Source organism: Miniopterus natalensis, chromosome 2 (genome assembly GCF_054644295.1).
Source record: "Miniopterus natalensis isolate mMinNat1 chromosome 2, mMinNat1.hap1, whole genome shotgun sequence".
NCBI classification, from domain to species: domain Eukaryota; kingdom Metazoa; phylum Chordata; class Mammalia; order Chiroptera; family Miniopteridae; genus Miniopterus; species Miniopterus natalensis.
In genome coordinates, this window is record NC_142082.1 from 15,250,271 (window position 1) to 15,271,278 (window position 21,008).

Here is a 21,008-nt window from a genome sequence, read left to right on the forward strand (position 1 = left end):
AGGAAATAGTTCCAACTGCTTTATTTACCTTTTTCTGTTATTTTACCTGTTATATTTATTCCCTGGATTAGATTTTTCTGTACTTTGTGAGGCCATAAAAGCTCACTCGACGTTTCCATGGGTGCCAAGGTACTTTGGGCACTGAGGTCCACATCAGGCAGTAGACCCTGTTTGTTCCATCCCAGTTGCTTCATTGTTCTTTGTCTTTCCCCTGTGCTGGCTGCTCATGGCCACCCTCCCTCCCAGATAGAGGAGTGAGTTCAGACTTCAGAGGTTTTTGAAGAGGAGCGTACTTTAAAAACTGGTCCTTGGGTGAGAGCAGCTGTAAGAGCAGCTTTCAAACTGTGTTCTCGGGAACTTGGTACTTTGGGGACTATCAAAGGGTTGAGGTTCTTCAACCTCCTTCCACCACTACCACGTTAACCAGAATAGCTATACTTTTATTAAAATGCGTTTCTGGTAATAATTAGTTTGAGGAAAGGGTTCCACTGCTTTTATTTTTAACTTTGAAAATTATTGCTCTGTAACATTTGCTCTGGCTTGAGCCTTTTGCTCTGTGTGGTGTGTGTGTGTGTGTGTGTGTGAGAGAGAGAGAGAGAGAGACTGCAAGGATTGAGAAATTTTAGACTTAGTTCCTATGCATATTAGTTCCTTTAACAAAGAAAGCAGTGGTATATTTTTAAACAACTTTTAGGATTTTCCATTGGGCACTGTTCAGTACAACAAACATTATTACACACTACATGCCGGTCTCGGAGCTGGTCCCAGGGTGCAGACCCAAGTAAGACCCACATCCTTGAGAACTTGTTAGAAATTAGCCTCACTTGTGTCCTCTCCCGGTGGTCACTAGCACAGACATCTCCATTGACTCACTTTGAGCTCAGCCTCTTCCTGACCAACCCACAGCATGCTGCATGTTTCCTGACATTTACAGTAACTCCTTGAGATTCCTTCACAAGGGGAAAAGGAAGACATGACATGTATCAAGGGATTTATCATGTGCAGTTCACCCTGATCTCTTAGGCCTCTGCTTCACTACCTATCACATTACTTAACGGCTTTGGGTTTGGGGGATTTGGAGACATATCCCCATTCTGCTGGGTAGGTTTTGTGCAAATTTTATTCATTGAATTGTCTCTGAGCATCAGTGTAGACCCAGTAGGAAGTAATACTTTAAGACGGGGTGGGGAACATCTGGCCTGGGGGAAGTATATATGGCCCCCAAAATCATTTGGTCTGGCCCTGACAAGGCAGCCACAGGTGGGACTCAAAATTCAATAAATCTGGGAGCTTTTTTTAAAGCTAATTTTTAAGTAGATAATTCTGTATGGAAAATGGAAATGTCTAGAAATCATAAATTACATCAGTCAGGCTGAGGTTGAAATGCCAACTGCCCTCATCTCCATTATTTCTCTTTAGGATTAGATGTCTTAAAGACATTTCAGTTTTAAAGCTCTCTAAAGGAAGCGCCCACTGATCAGGCAGAAGCTCCCACTCGGCCGGTCCCTGTGAGGAGCTGGTCGAGGACTGCAAGCGAGCTCAGCCCCTCTGGTGGTCGCCACTCCTGTGGTCATAGCGGGGCTGGTGAGCATGGCTGAGAAACAGTGTGCCGGGTCTTGAGACCCTCTTGACTTTTCAGAAAGACTCAGTATGCCTTAAAATAGCACTGTAGCTAAAGTAACAACAACAATACACATCGTTCCTGAGAATGGACGTTTAAATTTGGGGCACTGCCTCTGGCAGCACTTGGTTTACACGAGCGGGGCTCCCACAGGAGTGGCTCTGATGGGAATCATATGGTCTCATGACAGGAAGCTGTGGTCTGATAGTATCCTCTCAACCCCAGTGAGGAATTTCCTTACAGCAACTGCAGACACCTACACCATAGAAGGGGTGGTATAGACCTGATCGTTTTAAAGAGGCTTGTGATGCTCCTGTTTGCCTCCCCCAGAAACAACGATCAGTCCACTCTTGGCCTAGGCTCTCCAGCTTCCACCACCAAGTCCCGAGGAGGCCACTTTCACTGCCTGTTGAGAGAGGGCATCAGGGAAAAGGTGTTGCAGAAGCTTGCTGGCTAGCCCCGTTATATCACGCACAGTGTTGGGATCCCCGAGCTGCCCTCTGAATGGACAGAAATCAGTCATTCTGGACTGCATCATCCTGGCAGGAGCCCTTGCCATGCCAGCTGGCTGTGGAAAGCCTTGCCCATCAGATGCACATGCACCCACAGGCTCACCTGCTTTCTGGTCTCTCCTTAGAGCAGTTACTGCTTCACACTTAGCAGTGCAGTTTTGTGTTTCTAGCCCCCCTCCCCATACTGAAAACCTGCCCAGAGCCAGAGTTTGGGGGATGGCGAGTATGAGGGAGACCTGAGATGAATGGGCTTGGGAGGCCTCTTAGGTGGTGGGAAGGAGGGAAGTGGCTCTTTTCCTTGGATCACATGCACTGTAGACCTGGAAAGTCCTGAATGGCAGTCACTAATGGCTTTATCAGCCACCTTTTCCTGACTCCCTCAGCAGTCCTGGGCAGCATTCTTGACCTACTTGAGTTCAGAGTTTGACAGGTGGTAAAAGTGGACATCGAGGTTGCTGCTTCACAGGGTCCAGACTCGTAACTATTGACTGGTGTTTCTTCTGCCTTTGCTGAGATGCTCCCTCATGTGTTTGCTGTTACTCTAATGGGTTACTTCCTGATGCATCTGACTCCCAGACAGACACTTGCCCTTCAATCTGGGAAATTGCAGCTTGACCTGAGTGGAATCAGAGCTACACGAGGACCTTTTAGACCAGTTGGCAGCTTGTCTCACTTTTTTCCCTAGAAAATAAATATAGTCGGTGTAAACGGCAACTGTGAAAGTTCTTATTTGCATCTTTGTGGAGCTTAACTTTAACCAGGATACTCAAGGTTTTTTGCACTTCCATTCTCTGAATTTTTAACAGCTTATACCCTGTGTAGCCACAGTGGCTGGTCCCGTGCTTCTAAGTGACAAGTGTAAAATGCTGATGATCATAATTTATTTGTCTATTAATTATACTGATAAACAGAAAAGTCCTCTGGTTTTCCTTCTGTTGGGGTCCTGCCAGGAAGCCATTTTCTCCCACAGGGTCTGCAGAGGGTTTTCAGGAGCTATCTCCTACTGGTTCTTTTTCTTCCTCTTCCCCTCAGAGGACCATATATGCTGTTTTATGCAGGAAATCCCTGCTGTTCTCGAGTTCCCTGGCTCCAGTTGGAAAGACATCAGAGTGTCCAAGGCAGAACTTGCCCGGGCTCTCAGCAGGCTGCAGGCAGCCGATGTGTGTTGCTTTCTCTCATTGTGGGTTTCCCATTCCCTGGCTTAGAGTTTGGGGACCAAAGCCAACAGGTTACTAAAAGAATGAGAGTAATTTGACTTCTGACATGGATTGGGCTCTGGGTTATTGGGTGTTTTGTTCTGATTTGAAACCAGCTGTTTGGTAACCACTAACTCTCCCCTTATTCTTTCTTGCAGATGAGCTCACAGTGCCTGCACTTTACCCCAGTAGCCCTGAAGTGTGGGCCCCGTACCCTCTGTACCCAGCGGAGTTAGCGCCTGCTCTACCTCCTCCTGCTTTCACCTACCCCGCCTCACTGCATGCCCAGGTAATTTATACCCATCGGCCACGACTTCACCCACTCCTTTCAGACCTGGTTTCCAGAGCACACCATACAACTAACACCTACCCAGCTAACAGATCTGCCTTCGAGAGACTACTGATCCCCTCTAAATCGAGCTGACACTACTCCGGGACTTATGAGGACCATTTGACAGCAATGATATCACCCACTGCCTGATGTTTGCCCCAAACGACACCTCTCTCTTCCTTAATGATCTCACTCTCATATCACACACGAGAGGCCGGGCCCCGGTGACCTCCCTAGCTCCCAGCCAACTAGAGGTCTCCCCAGAGCATAGGCGTGTGTGTGCCTTGTTGTGTGGAAGGGGTGTAGGGGAGGTGTGCACTGTCGCAGGAGCTGTGTGTCTGCCTGTGTGTCTACGTAGTGGGGGTTTTCTCTCGTGTTCTCTGAGAGCTAGTGACCAGAGGGGGAAGTTAGGAGCTCCCAGGAGGAAGAGGACTGTCTTGCATCTTACAGAAGAAATGAAGGGTTCCTTTTTTCCATTTTCTGGAAACCCTGAAGAAAAAGAGGTACAGTGTAGTGTCTACAGTGTAATTACAGGTCAAGGTAGAGGCCTTTGTTCTGACCAGCATTTTTTTTTTTTAAGTTAAGAACAGCCTGAGTTTTATAAACAAACTTTCTTGTTTCTTCACAAAGATTACTGTCTACCTACTAACCCTTTCTCTTCCCTTGGAGAGAAAAGTTTTGCTTTTTGCGTAAGTAGTAGTAATCAATATTACGATTCCGGGTGATGCTCAATAGCAAAACAATAGAAAGTAAAGATTTCATTTGTCTTACTGCATGTATAACTCCTCTAAAAGCAGGAAAACCTGATTTAAAAACATGTTGACTTGGACAGGTGGGTTTTTGTCTGTTTTGCTTAGTGTTTATTTACAAGGCTGGATGAAATATACAGCTTCCCAGAATACTCTTCCTTCTGACCTAAAACTTTTATGTTGCACAGAACTCATCCTATTGTATAAGACCCTAAGCAGCCCCAGTGAGGGGTCTCACAGGCCGTGGGGCCAGGCGTGTGCTGTTGGTTGAGCGTCTTTCCATCCTCTCAGCTAAGCTCTCAGTGCTTCCTACGTGCCCTGACGACCCGGCTACCCGGGCCCCGTGCAGGCGAGCGGCAGAGATAGCCTGGTGCCTGGGCCCCAGCAGGGGTACCCTCTGTGCTGGGAGGAGCAGAAACTAGTACAAGTAGTGAAGGAAAATGCAGGTGGGACTTGGTCCAGAGAATAAAGTAATGGGATTGTTCCAAGACTGATTCCCCATTTCTACATTAGCTGTGCTTTCTGCTTCTCCCCCTCTCTGCTTTTTCCACCTTTTGTCCATGTCAGTGTTTAGTCACCTGGAAATGGCAGGTAGAGAAAGGAGGGGTAGAAGGTAAGCCTGTGGATGTCTTCTGCTGAGTCATCAGCCTGCTCAGAGTGGGCTTGGGGATCACTTTGTAGATGACCTGGAACCACTCAAAGAGCCCCCTGGGCTATTTGTGCCCCATGCACCCCACCCGTACGTCTGTGGATGTCTCTCCTCTCCCTTTTCCTCTTGCTAGATTGCCTAGAGTACGGATCAGTTGACAATTGAGGCAAGTGTTAATAAATATCATGAAATGATGCCCAATTTGCATGATCGTCTGAATATCCATGGCTTTGGTTAATCAGCAACAAAGCCTTTCACCATTGCCCTGGAAAAGCGAGAATTGACAGTGGCCAGAAAGGAATGGGAATAGTGGCTTTTAGACGTGACATCTGGGTAATTTGCCCTTACTTCATTCATATAACGGGTGAAATCAAAAGTAGTATCTGGGGATATGGTGAGAAAAGGAGCTAAAGAATCTTAAGAGATTAGAAAGCCCATACCATTGTAAGAAAGGATGGGGAGAGACAGTGCCAAGATTAGATGGACTCCACCCTTTGACCTAATGGGATATAGTGCCCAGGGTCGCACCTTCCCTGTGAGTTCTTCCTTGATCTGGAGACTTTACCAGCCTGGAATCCCCTTGGCTCTGCCACATCAGTCCCAGAGTCGGTGGAACTCTCATCTGGTACCAGAGAGGTCCTGTGCTCAACTCCACTTCTTGTTTCGAGTCATTCCCAGTACAAGCTGGGATTCTGTATCCTAAGGACTCATGAACAGACATGGTTATTTAAATTTCTTTGTCCAGTACAAGCCTCATAGAACACAATGGCAGAGGCTTTACATACATACAGATCAACTGGTCTGACCATTTTTACAGATGAGGAAACAGACCGGAGAAGATGGAGAGAGTTATCCAAAGTCGCAGTGGCTCTGCCATGACTAGGGTCGCGTAACCTGACTCCCGACCTGGCTCTTTCCACACCACAGTGCTGGCTCACCAGACTTATTCTTTGATGGAATTTTGAAAAGGCCTCACTCCAGTGACTGCTTGGATCTTTCTTCTCTAAGTAGATAAGAAGCCTGTAAGAAGAGACTTGGAGGCAAAGACAAGGGAATCAGAACTTAACCATCACCAAAGGGCCTAAGAGAGTTGTTATTACCTGGAGGTAGAGCAGTGGGGAGACCAGCATCCCCTTAGTTGATAATTCCATTTTGTTTTGGAAATCTTATTATGTCTTTGGAGAAGCTTTTAAATTACTTTGCTTTTCTCAGCAATGTTGTGCTTGTTTTGAGACATGGATTTTTTTTTTCTTCTAGTGTTTCTGTCCTGAGGCAAAGCCCAACACACCTGTCTTTTGTCCACTTCTCCAGCAAATTAGATTTGTCTCTGGGAATGTGTTTGTAACATATCAACCTACTGCAGACCAGCAGAGGGAGCTCCCAGGCTGAATTTGCTTGTTAGCAATTCCCTCCCTCCCCCTACCCCCTTTTGCCAAAACTATTTCTTGGTAACATTTGAGAAAATTCAATAAAAGTTTTAATTAGAGCAAAAACGATCTCAAGTAGACTGCAGCGTTTTGTTTTCATGATAATGGGATTTTGGAGCTCAGATGTTATCTCTGGCTGAGATTGTGGGAGAAATGGGCCCAATGACACCACTTGAACATTCTGTGGGAGAAGGACTCGGAATCTCTGGGGGAGACTCAGCCCAGAGCTGAGGCCTCACTTCTGCTGCTTCCATCTTCTTGGGCTTCTGAACCATCAAGAGCTACATATTGGAAGATCCTAATTTTAGCATCCATGAGTCCCATCTACCAGGATTCCTGGCTTCAGCAGAATGCTGCATGTAGCTAGAAGAAGCCTACTTGAAGCAAACAATGTGTTTTCCAGTTATCCATCCTGGTCCAGAGGAGGACCCAGAGACAGGAATTGTCATGACAAAGGAGTCGCATCACATGTCTAGTTCTTCCCTACCATCAGTCTGTGGCCCGGTGCCTCCATCTCTAAATTGAAGACATTTATTTGACATCAAACCCCATTTTTAAAGCATTACTGGATACGGTGGTAGGACTATAGGCCTCAGTGTTATCTTATTTTTATTGAGATGAAAAAACTACTTGGTACAGCAAACATTTGACTTCTAAGAAAATCATTAATATTTTTAGACATGGTCATCCTGTTTACTTCCAAGGCCATTGGTATTTGAAATTTATTAGCTATATTATGTAAGTCACTGAACAGGCGAGGAAGGTTTCATCCATGGCTTTTAGGAACATGCTACTCTGCAGAGGACGTCCAGCTTTTCCTGTCACCTCATGGTCACACATCTCAGCTTTTCCTCTGGGTTCATTTTTGCTTTTAGTCTTGTTGCTGATGGGGCATTGAGAAAGTAAAGCACAGACCTCACTATGTTCCAGAAACAATACCATGTACCCTTGACGAGGGTCATGTTCTTGGGCCAGAACTTTGGCAGGTAAGTGGGACTGAGAGCAGATCCTGGGTATCTGTTTGCTCTCCAGAGGCCTCTTGTGCCTGAGTAACAGCCGATCTTCGCACAGAGCTGCTCTACGGCCCTGGACTTGGACACGTCACCTGCATATAAACAAAAGGTTTTTAAATCACAACACAGATGTCCCAGGGGCAAGACATGCCCCTTGGGAGATCCCTTGTGACACACTGGAAAAATTTAAAGGTTAAACCAAAATAAATACAAAAATGGACCATGGGAAAAGAGACATAGCAAATAGGGAGGTGAGATCATGGGGATGGGGGGGACGGGACAGGAGTGGGGTGTGGGCACCTGACGTGGGGCTGCCACCACTGCCATTTCCAGGCGTTTCCTTGGTAGCTCTGTGCATATTCTGAGCACTGCAGTTTAAAACTTCTTTTGAATAGACTATGCCCTAGAGAATATAGAGGTAAAGACGACACAGAACATCTGGGTCGGGGTGGGCTGTGAGTTAAGTACAGAGACCATGAGAAAGGAGTGTCTTGAGAAAGGAAGGGAGCAGGGCAGGTATGAGTGGACTCAGGTGAGCACACAGCCCCACCTGCCTGGCAGCAATGTACCTACCCCCCCCCACACACACACACACCTGCTGGGACTCATAGAGGGACTCTTATTTTCCAGCTCCCCCTCCGTTCACAGGCAGTGGCCAGTGCTGTAATGGTAGTTGGTCCTGCAGGGGACCTGTGAATAAAGCTGTCTCTGGGACCCAGGAGAGGCAGGTTCAGCACCTTTCCTGCCAACCAACCTCTCAAAGGTGAGGGAGGAGTCCTGAGGTTTGGGCCTTACTTCTGAGCATCACAGATATCATCAGCTCTTAATGCTCTGCCATTCTAGTCCTTGAGGCCTGGCTTTCCCAAAGGTGTGTGGTCCTCCTGCAGCCCAGGGCTTGGGACAGTCTGGCTGGACACTGATCTGAAGGACTGCAGAGTTGCCCGGGGGTTGTTCAACCCAAGGCTTTGTTTTCATATATAAATGAAAGTATTAACCCTCTGACATTTACTTTTCTGTCTAAATCTGCAGCTCTGAAGGACAGACTGTGAGGAGAAAGCACCCTTGGTGCTCCTAAAGGTGCCAGCTTTATCTAGTTTCCAATTTTGTTCGGTGTCTGGCCACCTAGGAGAATCTGGCTTAACTCCCCAAGGAGACGGGTCAGGTAGGCTGGGCAATGTGAGCACAGGGTGGGGCGTCTCCCAGTCATTAGGATCCCAAAGCCCCTGGCCTTTCCCAGTGCCCTGCTCTGGGCTGTTTCCCCGCCTGCTTTGTGAGGCTGGGCACAAGCCCTTCAGGGGAGCTGAGTCTGCGTGGTAACACGGGTAACAGTGCAGGCTGGCCAGTCCCAGGTTCTGCCATTTGTAAGCTGTGTGTCTGACTGAACACTTACCTTAGCCTCTCTCAGCTTCAGTCAGTGGACTAATGAGCCCATGTGTGAGACTCACAGTAAGGGCTTAGTTAACATTGGCCTTTTAGGGAGCATGTGAATTTTCAACAAAGAACGAAGCCCAGGACCAGCCACCCACGAATCTGTGACATTTCAACACTGAGGATGGTCTGCACGTCTCGACAACACCAGCAGGGCTGCCAGGGCCTTATGGCTGCAGCCAAAGGAAGACTAGAGGCTGGGAAGAATGAACGAGGGATGGAGCAAGGTGAGGGAGGGAGCAGTGACAGAGCACCTTGGCATCCAGCATCACAGAGCAGCTGCCATCCAGCAGCTTGGTCTCTGCCCCAGTGTGGCAGTAATGGGAGAACTTGTCCCCCCCCGGGCTAGTCTGTCCACAGCCAGGCCAACATGCCTGCCAGAAGAAAATTCTCCGACAAGAAATGGATCAACAGCGGGAAACAGATGACTTCCCATAGACCAAGCGGTTCCTGTATTTTGCTTTACTCACCCGCTGGCCCTGAACTTTCCAGCTGCTGCCTTATCTTGCTTTCCTATCGGAGAACTGGGTCAGAGAAAGCCAGCCGGCTGTTCCTGCCTCCGGGCTTTCTGGCTTATTCTTCCCGCAGTCCCACTAGGATTCCACCAACCCCGTTCCCAGGTGGTGGAGTTACATCTTGTGCCTTGTAATTCTCTTCATGGTCCTGTGGCTGAACCCCAAGGATCCTACTCCTAGCTGAGCAAATACCCTCTCCGCCCTGTCTGTCCTGTCCGTCCCTTCCCTCTGCGTTTTGGTATTTGGAGAAGTAAGGAAGTGGGAGACATTGATGTCTTCCCTGTCCTCACTGGTCTCTCAGAAGCAGTTCAGTCATTCATCCAGTGTTGTTGGGATAGTTGTGCCTTTCGCCAGAGCTGCAGGTCCTGAGGCCCAGCTTGCCCACACTGGCAGCCTTTGGCAGTACTGTTCCGAAAACAGCCAGTTCCCTGAGGCTGTGACCATCTGGGGTCGCTGATCCCAACATGTGAGAACAGCTCAAGTGGGCCTCCCCTGATGGGGGCTGCAGGGTGGCCTCCATGGGCACACTGTTTTCCGAGTTTCTCAAGCATGTTCTGTTTTGTCCTTTGTGAGACTAAACTTCCTAGATCCTTGGTCTGTGTTCCTGGACCTCACTGGCTATAAGAGCCCATCCCTGAGCCTCAGTGAGTCACACCTACAAGTAAGGTAGTGAGCCCACTTCTGACAGGCAGGGATTGTTAACAAAGGCGAGGTCTGACCACAGTAGCATGTGCAGAGGGCCCAGCACGACATCTCGTAGGGACTCGGTCTTTTCATTCAAAGAGGCTCCATTTTAATGATGATTTCCACCCACTCTGCTAACATTGGGATCATAGGCAAGCTTTTCATATCTCTGAGCTTTCAGTTTGCTCACCTGTAAGGAGGAAGAATGAACACCTACTTAATGGGATGATTCTGAGGGAAAGAGGAAAATGCTTGGCATAGACGAGTAATTATTAAAATAGTCCTCTTTTTGTGAGACTTGATGGTGGCTATGGCTGGTGTGTGTGGAGGGGAGGCTCAGGCAGGTGGCCAGCCATCTACCCAGGGTTTTAGATCTCATTTCGTAGGACTGGTCACCCAGATAGCATCTGAAAGTATTTGAATTCTAACTGCTTTGCAAACAAAACTGAGGCTACAAAGAAACTTCAGAATTATAAAACGTAGCCTTCATGAAAAGAAAGTGAACTTCTCCTTGAAGGAAACCAGTTGTGACAGGCAAAAGGAAAATCAGCTCCAAATGGGATCATGTTTTATTCAGAGTTTGTGCTGCTGGTGGGGAAGGCCAGAGCCCAGTGACAGGATGGGAAAGTGGGGCAGCCCGGCTTCAAGCCTCATCCACCACCACAGAGTTCTCGCTTCACCGAGCTCAGCTCCTGGGGACCTCTAATGGCCCTCCACAGCAAACAGAGTTAAAAATTAACAGGCTGACAAAATTAAATATGGATGACAGGCAACCACCATGGACTTAATCTGACATAGGGTGTTACACGCCTGGGTGCCCTCGACTCGAGTGGTGTCTTGAGTGAACTTCTGGGATGTCTGAGCACATTTCACATGCCTGTCTGGAAATAAGAGCCTAGCTTGTGCTCAGACAGGAAAAGAGTCTAAAAGCCCAGGAGAGAGAATTATCCCTGAGGGCTTATGTTTAATTAAGCCCAGCCTTGACTGGCCTTAGCAGGAGGTGTTCACTGGCCTAGGGCCATGTGGTTGGGGTCTAGATCTCGTTCCTGCCCAGGCTTAGATCTCAGCAGTGTCCACCATTGTGACTGGGAGGCTTGCAGGAGCACAGGGCTGGGCTGCAGGGTGGCCTTCAGCATGGTTGACCAGGAATAAAATGGCAGACTTGCCCTGGCCAATGTCACTCGGCTGAGCATTGTCCCATGCACCAAAATGTTTCTGGTTCCATTCCCAGTGGAGTGTATGCAGGAAGCAGCTGATTGATGTTCCACTCTCACATCGATGTTTCTTTTTCTCTCTCTTTCTCTCTCCATCTTCCTCCCCCTCTCTCTAAAAATCAATCAAAAAAAAGAAAAGATGGCAGACTTAACTTTTGAACCAATTCATGTAAGTCTTGACGTTTGCCTAGATAGGGGCAACCTGTCTATTGCCTGAGGCAAGGAATAGTAGAAGCCAGACAGGTAGTGAATGAAGAGTGCTAATTGCATTTCATGCCCCCTGTGTCTGTTAGGGAAGGGGGCAGAAGGAAAGGGGGGGGGGGGGGTGAAACTTCCTTACAGAGTGATAGTCAGTGGGCCTCATTTCTTGAAACAAATTCCTGACTAGTGTTCTTCCCATTTTGGTGAATGTTTTATTAGGAATGGGGGGGGGGGGGGGTTGCTGTTTAAAAGAACCCTGTAATTAGTCCCATAAAGAGGCTCATCTTTATTGTATTGCAAATCATCACTAGTCTATTCTGGTGAGTTTGGAGTTTCTTGGATCAGAGTATATGCATCTGGCTTGGCAGTCTCTCCCTTAGCCTGTCAGCCTTCAGCAGTTTGCTGTGGGGCCTGACCAGCTTTATTTGTGATGCTCAAGAGCGACAGTCCTCTTGAGTGAGTGGGACACAGTTGACTATGAGCCTATGAGAGTGGCTGCTGCAGTCGGCTCCGTGTTGGAAGAGCCAGCAGGACATTCAGGGCTCTGAGGGGCGGTGGTAGCAGCCTGCCTGAGAGCTTGGCTCTGAATGTGGGGTGGAAAATGAGCATGCAGGTACAGCATCTGCATTAGGAAAGGGAAGCAGATCTTCACCGCTCCTTACAGATTGGACATTTGGGGCGCCAGCTGGCCTGGTGATCTTCCAGCTCTGATTAGTGTCGTTAGGAACTAGACACCCGGATGCTATATTGGATCCACCAAATGCCACCACTACAAGGGGCCTTCGAGACCAACATGTCTCAACACCCACAATTGTTATTATCTGTTACATAATAAAAAGATTCTGTGGTCAGATAAACTTGGAGAACCCAGGGTTTGATCCCCTTCAACAGGTTTCTTTCTTTTGGAACTTGTCAGCCTTTATGTGCAGGTGTGTCTGATCTGCTGCGGGGAGACTGTGTTTCTCCCAAGCCATTTGACTGTGGAGCCCCTCTTCTGATCCTCTGGCCATGTGCTTGGACACCTTACTCAAGGATAGTGTCTCTCAACTGGAGCATGTGCATTGTTGTCACCTGGGGGCTTGTTAAGTGCAGGTGTTTGGGCTCCATCCCTAGAGTTTCTGCAGTTCTGTTGTGTTCTCAAGTGATGCTGATGATCTGGGTACCACACTGTGAGAACCACAGAGAAGAAAATGGCTAAACCCAGGGGTATTTATTAATAACAGTTACCATAATTGTGCCAGGCACCTGGTAAGCACTTCTTGATTATCTCCAAAGGCAAGTGGGTGATGTAAAGCAGACAGTACAGTACAAACAATGACTCTTGGCAGTGCCGCACACTGTGCTCACAGACCACTGTTGACAGGCCAGTGGGCCAGGCAGGGCTCCACCCTGGAGACCAGGCAGAGTCTTCCTGTCCTTGGCAGCATTGCTGGGAAAGTGAAGTCTGTATGTATTTTAATCCTCTGGGCCTTAGTTCCCTCATCTGTACATGGAAGAGGATGGGTGTTATTTTTATGGATACTTCCTACTTTCTCTAGCATTCCACTTTATTTCTGCTGGGCGCTCTCCTGCTCCTCTCCAACCTTTCATCAGTCACAGGAGCTGGACCATGCCGAGGTGTTAAAGACCTCACTGCACGCCTTTTAGAAAAGCGTTTCTTCTGAAGAATGTGATAGTAGAATGCCCAGCATTGTGGCCCCTGGATTGTACTAGTAATGACTGTTATTGTCATTAAGTTCTAGTGGAGAAGTGCCCGTGGCCTAGGGCCTTCTTGTTGCCTATTCACTTAGGGAATGTTGCAACTCGATGTGCTTAGCGGTCTCTGGTACAGAGGAAAATAATCAGCATAGTCTGGGTTATAGATATTATGTTAGAGGTTCTTACAGAGACGTCAGGAGCCCCTTGAATCGTATTGCAGGATTGAGTGGGAGTTTGTTCGTGTGGGTGAGCACACATGCATTTTTCTGCAGACGGATCATTGCCGTACATGGAAGGTCAACTGCATAGCCTCAGTCCCTGTTGAAATGTCTGCAGAGCAGGAGTCAGGGAAGAGTGGATACCCCCAGTGTTTGCGGCGCACTTAAAGCAGCCCCTAGACAATAGCCGGGAGTGGCCACCAGCAACCTGGGCCAAAACCACAGCAGAACAAGCAGCCCACGTGGGTGTAAGGGTTAAACCTTCCTCCCTCCCAGAGGACAGCAGTGAGTAGCACAAAACAGCTTGTTCACCTGGGCCAGCTGCCTGAACCCCAGTTTTTCACCATGAGCCCTGCTGCCTCTGTGTGAAACATTGATGAGAAGCTCTGGCCCAGCCCCGGGACACTTCCCTCTGCTGGACGGTGGGCGCAGCTGCGCGTTGGAGGCAGTGAAGAGGCGGCAGCCTTGGGGCGTCTGCAGTGCTGCGGTGAGAAGCCTTGAGGCACAAGAGTGCTGAATTTCAGGGCCTGTCTTTACTCCACCACTTCCACGTCCTCCCTGAGAATCAGCCAGCAGGCCAACGTCACCTCAGCTCAGCTGAGCACAGCTTTTTCTGGACCCACAGCTCGAAGCTGACTAGCGCTCTGGTCCCACTACTACTGCAGGCCCCGTGTGACTGAGCGAATGTGAGGGCTGTGTGGGTGGAAGAGCCTGGAGTGCGAGAGAGGTGATCAGAGAGCCGGGAGCGGGGGTGTGGGAGATGAGGCTCCCTTCCCTCAGCCACCTGCACTGAAACAGCCATGCCATCCACCTGCGGCTCTCCTGTCTCCTCTGTGAAACACCATCGTGTCTTGGCCTCGTGGGCTTGGCACCCCGGCCTCACACCCAGGCAGCACCAGTCGCCACCACCACGCGCCCCCCAACTCCGGTGCACACAGACCCCTGCCCACTGTGTTTAGGTTCCCAGTCCTTCACTTGCCACAGGGCTGTGCCCTGTCCCACCCTTTACCACCTGTCTCAGGAAGGCAGCTCCAACTCTGCCCTTTGCTTAGTGAGCAAGTGGATTCAGATGCATAAAGCCATAGCCATGGGTAGGTACGCGTTTTTTCTTTGTGTGTCTGTCTTCCTCTCTTCCCTTCTGCCTCCTCCCCCCTTCCCCTGTACTCCACCCTCGCTCTCCTTTCTGGTCTTCCTGCCTTCCACATTGCCACTCTGTTTCTCTCCTTTGCCCTGCATACACCCCTAAATTCCCAAAATGACTTGTTTTTTAGCCTACCTGCATGCAAAGAGTTTCTGGTCCCATGTCCCCTTAATTGCTCTGTGTGTTGAAACAACTCTGTCCCTGCCTTTATGAGATTCAGTGCTTGCTGGTGGCTCCTGAGGAATCCAGCTCTGCCCTCTCACAACACGGGGCCCCACTCTAGAAAATCTGTTGTGGTCCCTCAGAGGGTCCCTAATGCACAGCTGGCCCGACGAGTTCCCCGAGGTGGATTCCTCATGTAGGCAGAGCTTAAAATGCATCCATGGTCCCGAGTGAGTGAGACCAGACACCTCTACCCAGGCTGGAAGAGAGTCTCGGAGTACAGTCCCTCGCCCTGCACTGGCAGCCAGACAGGAAATAGCCGCTCTGGGGGAGGCCCGTGGGTTGGAAGGGAACTCTGAGGACTTTTCTAGGACCCATTCTTAGCTTCAGAATCGTATCTGGAGAGCTAGTGAGCCTGGGCCCTGTGACCATGGGGACATCATTCAGAATGCCCGGGACTCAGCCGACTTCCCTGACTGTAAAACCAGGGGAGAGGAGGCGGGAGTTCTCATTAATGCCCCAGGGCCCCCTGGGTTCTGCAGAGTCGCTGCTCAGGCTGCAGCCCCTGCACCCATTTCAGCCTGAGTGCTGCTTCATGTGTTCATACCGGGGGTCTGAGATGCCATGGGAGGAAGGGTGTCTGCTGCAAAATGTATTTTTTTAAACCACTGGAGTAGCTCTGTTAGGGTTAAATTCCTCCCAGCAGCACATTCTACTCCGGAAACATTTTCAGGTAAAATGGTTTAGGTCAAACCCAGGTAAAAGCGATCTTTCTCCTGCCATGTTGGAGAGTGCCACCTCCAAGGGGCACCCAGCCCTCTTTGCAGCCCCCACCCCGCGTTGTAATTGGCTCTGCCTCCCCTGCTCCCAGCAGTGCTCCCCGTTGCTCTTCGGGGTGATGGACAGCCACCCCTCCTCAGTGTAAGCAGAGGAGCGCCATGAACGTGCTCCTCTTGCCTCTGTCCAAAGGCTTAGGAACAAACCTGACATTGCCAATAGACGGACGTTTGTTAAAGCCAAAGTACACTGCCCTTTTGTTTGTTTTTTAACATTTTCCTCAGTAGAAGACCAGGAACATTCTGCCAAGTGGACGAAGCATCACTTGGTCTATTTGTGTTTGGGGCTGGCCTTCCTCTTTGGAAACCTAATGGGAGAGCTGGGGCTATGGGTCCCTCTGAGCAGAGGGTACCAGACACCCCATAATGCCAAGAAGCCAGGCCCTTTTTCTGAAAGAACAACAGAATCTCCAGTCCTGCCCAGACCATTGGCACAGGTGGTGTCACGACCTGTCCCTTCCTCATCCGAGCAGATCCATGTGTCCACATGCAGCTGGGAAAACCCTTAGGCAGCCTGTCCTCCAGCCTGGGGTTGCTGAGTGAGTGCAGAAAGGGGGGGTCACCAGGCTTCAGCCTTGCCACGCTATTTATTCTGAAAGGAGGGGGATCGAGGCTCCTTGAGGTGGGTGTTTTCCCACGAGCTCAGCCTCTGCATTCACAAAGGAGTGAGGAAGGTTTCTTGGGACACTGCTCTGATGCTTTTCAGCCACTGGGGGAGAAGTGCCTTTGGGCAGGTATGAGTGGGCACCTCCTTGAACAGTGAAGGGGGTGGAGCCCAGCAGGGTGCTCTTTGAGCAGTGAGACCGGCAGCTAGGAGCCCTGGTTCACAGCCTTCTCCCCACATCTCTTCCAGATGCGCTGGATCCCTCCCTCCGAGGCTACTTCTCAGGGCTGGAAGTCCCGTCAGTTCTGCTGAATACTACGTGAGTACTGGTTTTGATGACACTTGTGATACGTGCCTGGTAGACGGTCAGTGACCTGGCAATTCTCATCCTCCCCTGGCACCCACACCTCCCGCCCTGCCTTTGTCTGTTGTTTAACTCACTGGGAGAACTCCGTGGCAGCGCGCGTCTCCTCCACGAGATTGTCACCTGGGGTTGAGGGAAAAGTGAGGGCCACTACTCTTGAGTCTAACTTAAAACCTGAGTCCTGGCCTTCCCTCTTCATCAGTCAGCAGTCAATGCCAGGTTCTGTAGGACAGGTGTCAGGGAATTTCACTGTGTCATCGTGGTTCATCTGCCAGCACCAAACAAGACCTTCCTTGAGTCACGGGCATAATCACCTAAAATGTACAGCAGTTCATTATGGGAGTCTTAGATTTTATCAGAACTTCCCTGCGCACACGTATGCATGTTACAACTGTGGGTAATGTGTGTAAAATCTCCCCGGGCTGAGACCCAGAAAAGAGGCTTGACAACTTCAGTATTGAATGTCAAGTTTATTAAGGGTACTCACATATGAAGCACGTCTTGGGTGGTGGCAAGACCATGGGCACCCTTTGCGCCACATGGTGGGCCCCAAAGAATTACATAGAACATGGCAGGGTGGATGGGGGGGACTGGTGTGACCTCTCCAGATAAAGGGGAAATGTCTTATGTGTTTGCTAGGGCCTGTCCCAGGACCAGCAAGCTGTGGAGCCCTGGGAGGGGTCGGTAAGCAGTCTGAGGGATTTGCAGGAAGTGGTCTCTGTACAGGCCTGGATCTAGCTTGTGGGCCAGCAGAGGTCGTGTCCTGGAACAGTCTCTCCTCCACAAGCAAGCTCTAGACTTTCTAAAATGCCTGATGTTTGTGTGGAAGGCAGGCGGTGTGGCTGTTTCCAGTGTTCTTTCCTAAATGTTTCTTATCTTGAGGGGGGAAAATATCCTAAATTGGCATATTTGTGCCATTTTATCTTAGGCCTAACCTTGCTTCAGAGAACTAGCAAATGAACTTTTTTCCTGTAAGTGTAGAATTTCTATAAAAATTCCAAATGCCTTTTTAAATTCAGTATCTTGACTGCATTTCTGTTAAGTACAAAGCACTGTTACTTTGAACTCTAATTTGGTGAGTGAATTTAGGGAGTCTATCCCAAAGCGAAGTCTTTTAAGTGGTAGGGTTGGTTCTACAGTCAACCTTCCCTTGGTCTGGATCCTTCCCTCACAAAACAGGAAGAAAAATGAGACTAGGGATGGACCAGACCTTCATCCACTTAGAAATGCTAAGTAGTTGTGTACCTAATGCAGACACTAGGGTCATACTGTAGGCTTACATTGTATGGAAAATAGCAGCTTTCTTGGAAAGCTTCTATTCTGAGGTGAAAATACTTCCAAATTAAACTGAGACCAGGGAACCCTTTTTTAAAAATTGAATCTTAGGAAACTAACATTTTACATAGAGCACAGTTTAGGAAACTGTGCTTTAACCTCTTACCCAAAACCTACACCAGTGGCACTCATAATACCAGGGTGGGCAAAAGTAGTCTTAGATTGTATGGAAAATAACCCAATAATTAATAATACAAAAATAAACTATTTCACGGACTCACAACTATTACACTACTTTTCCCCACCCCTGTATGTGTATGTATATGTATGTCTTGGACTAGTGGTCATCTTCCTACTTTTCCCTTATCCACGATGATGGGGGAGACCAGGAAATGCAGCACAGTCTTTCTTAAAGCTGATGGTATTTGTCCCTTATTCTGAAATTGGGTTCTCCGCCGGGGGGGGGGGGGGGGGGGGGATGTTCAGATACCCTTTTTAAATGAAACAGTAAATGTCCTTTCTTAGAAAAATAAGGTCAGCAGTCCATGGTCAATACCTAAAGTATTCTTTAAAATATTTTACTATTAAGTTCACTGGTTAGGGGAAACTTTTTCCCCCTGAAAGTACCACTTTTAAGTTTTGAGGTATACTTAATGCCCGTTAGGTCCAGGATTTTCTAAGTCCATGCTCCATATCCATACACTCATAATTAATTTCTAAACTTCACTTCTGTATCCTCAGCCCTTCTTTATTCAGAAAGCCTTTCATTTTGCCCTAGGGGATGCTCTGTTGCCAGGGTGAGGTAGGTCCATTGTTCACGTGCACCTCCCTCTTCGGTGACAGTGCATTTATGTCTCAGTGTTCAGAGGCTGGTCAATATTTTCCTGGAGGTGTCTAGGATGAGATAACTTGAAATTCTGAAGCACATGAAAGAGTTCATACATATATGATGAAATGTAGATCTGGCATTCAGGATAAGCTGGTGGTTGAGGAAGTAATGACATTAGAAGAGAGGTCAGTGAGACAACCCGGAGGCTCAGCTAGATGTCAGCAGTCAGGACGTGAGGAGTTAGGAGTTGGGTGGTTGTGGGAAGGGTTCTTTAAGGACTCATGAAAATTCCCTGGCCATGACCAAGACCACAGCATAAAAATCATAAGCACATGTAGTTCAGCCTCACCAAATTAGAGAGGACATGGCAAGAGATAATCCAGAACTTGCTGTTTTTCCTTATGTTCAGTTTTGGGCAGGATGGCCTGCTCTCTGGCTGGGGAGAGAGCCAACATCAGGGGAACCCCAGATGCTGGATGTCGGAGCAGGAAAGGTCTTCATGTGGCCCAGATAGCTGCTATGGCTTCTGCCATCACCCTGCCTTCTCCCTAGAGGAGACCTAGACACCTTGCTCTCACGGTGCAGCATGCCACGAAACCAAGGTGGCACTTAACCACTGATTTGCCATTTCCCTTTCTATTAACCAGGGTCTCCATAACACACTTAAGTTCATTAACACAGTAAATACTCAGTGAACCTCTGCAATGTGTAAGGTACTCTCTGGGTGCTGAGGACACAGCAGTGAACAGAAGCAGACAAAATCCTTGCCTTCATGGAGCTGACATTCTGTAACGGGGAGGAGATGGGCAGTAACATACTAAAATGAACACAGGTTGGGTGGTGAGAAGCACTAAGGGGAAAAGAGCAAAGCAGGGTAAGAGGGTGGATGTGATGGGCTGGCAGGCACTTCATTCTACATGGAGCAGAGGCGGCGGCGGCAGCCCGACACCCTTCGAACCCAAAGTTTTCCCAGACTTACATGGGCTCCTTGTTCAGAACAGACCTCACTTTATTGCTAAAGTTCAGAGAATAATTTCACTTCACTAACCCTCTTCTTCTTGCTTCCCCGCCCCCCGCTAAATCTAAGTAAATGGGCTTGAAATACCACAGGCTGAGGTGAGGTGAGGCTTTCTGGAGCACGGCAGGGAGCAGGGAGGCCCAGGCAGCCCCTGCAGCTCTCCCCACATGCGCATCAGCCCCTCCCTGAAGTTTCTCCATTGTCCGGATGAGGAGCCTGGTGCTGATCCCCTGGAACCTTGGAGTCTCTTTTGCTTCCCTTTTGAGTTATAAAGTAGGGAGAGGCCTGAGAATCTGCCCCTTGCTAGTAACTGGTGGGAGCCCCTTCCAACCGCTGCTGAGTCCTCCAGGCTTTGTAAAGTAACACACGACGTCTGCTAACCACACAAGCATTTACTGAGTTTAGCTCAAACCAGGACCTTTATGACAGCCTAATGCAGTGAGAGCTGGGATTCTGCCACTTTGCCTGTTATTTTCTGTGAGTCTGGCTGGGAGATCTGTGGTACCTATATATGATATGTACCAGGAGAGTTGCCTGACTGGTCCCTGGAAAAAATTCAGAGGGCAGCCATGTGTTAAGTCCCAGCATGGAGTCCCAGAGCAGCTGCTGAAGAACAGTCACGGGTCAGGGCCACCTACTGAAGCCTCTGCCCCCAACCCTCAGGCTCATTGTCTGTCCCACTAGGCTGACTGTGGGAATTCATAAGGCCCCTGTGCTCACCATAAAGTTAAACATGAACACATTCAGACTTCCCTCCGGTGTTTTACGTTCTTTGGGGAGTCATCTCCAGGGTCTTTCTATTGTGGACTCTGGCCTGTGCATTCTCTTTGCACACCAGCTGAGCACAGGTGTGTGGACACATGTTGTTGATGTGATAACTGGGCAGAGAGCAGCTGGGTGACAGCTAGGGTTCCCAGACTCTTAACTCATTAGTCCTAAGTCATACTGAGGGGAATCTTCAGCCTTTCTTAAAGGCAGGCAGCCTACAAATGCAGCCCCAAAGGTCTGCTGCTGCTGCTGCTGCTTGGGGGTGCTCCCTCCCTTTCCTCTCTCTCCCTCCAGTGCTCTTGGCAAGTTTGGAAAGGGTGAGAGGGGTTGGGTAAGCTGGTAAGTTCTGTTTGCAAAGATGAGTACTTTCCTGTCCTGAAATAACCTTCTACTAGGAAACTAGAATCACTTCATCATTTAATGTTTTTATAGTGAAATTCTGGGGGAAACATTTTTCTTAATTCTGACATGTCCTAGGAAAGTGATCTTTCCTTCAACCTTACCCAGAATTCCCGAGGTGGAACCCCGAGTGCCATGGGTCCTCCTTCTGGAGGC

General features: G+C 48.9%; 2 protein-coding genes across 4 annotated transcripts in view; one reads left to right on the plus strand and one right to left on the minus strand.

The window, feature by feature from the left end:
• Nucleotides 1-21,008, plus strand: part of RBPMS (RNA binding protein, mRNA processing factor) — a 148,772-nt gene that overhangs the window by 126,669 nt on the left and 1,095 nt on the right. Inside the window, exons 6-7 of one of the 3 annotated variants that reach the window (XM_087814149.1) lie at nucleotides 3,488-3,618; nucleotides 16,449-16,518. In XM_087814149.1, the coding sequence (XP_087670275.1) occupies nucleotides 3,488-3,618; nucleotides 16,449-16,511 (194 nt within the window). In that variant the 3' untranslated portion in view covers nucleotides 16,512-16,518. Of the gene's footprint in view, nucleotides 1-3,487; nucleotides 3,906-6,315; nucleotides 7,593-16,448; nucleotides 16,519-21,008 lie in introns of those variants that run through there. The other 2 variants (XM_087814148.1, XM_087814147.1) reach the window with 2 other exon arrangements.
• The window catches only part of GTF2E2 (general transcription factor IIE subunit 2), an 81,724-nt gene continuing 67,793 nt past the window's right edge, over nucleotides 7,078-21,008 (minus strand). The window contains exon 8 of the mRNA XM_016209072.2: nucleotides 7,078-7,590. The gene's annotated coding sequence lies outside the window, so the exon portion shown is untranslated. The remainder of the gene's footprint in view (nucleotides 7,591-21,008) is intronic.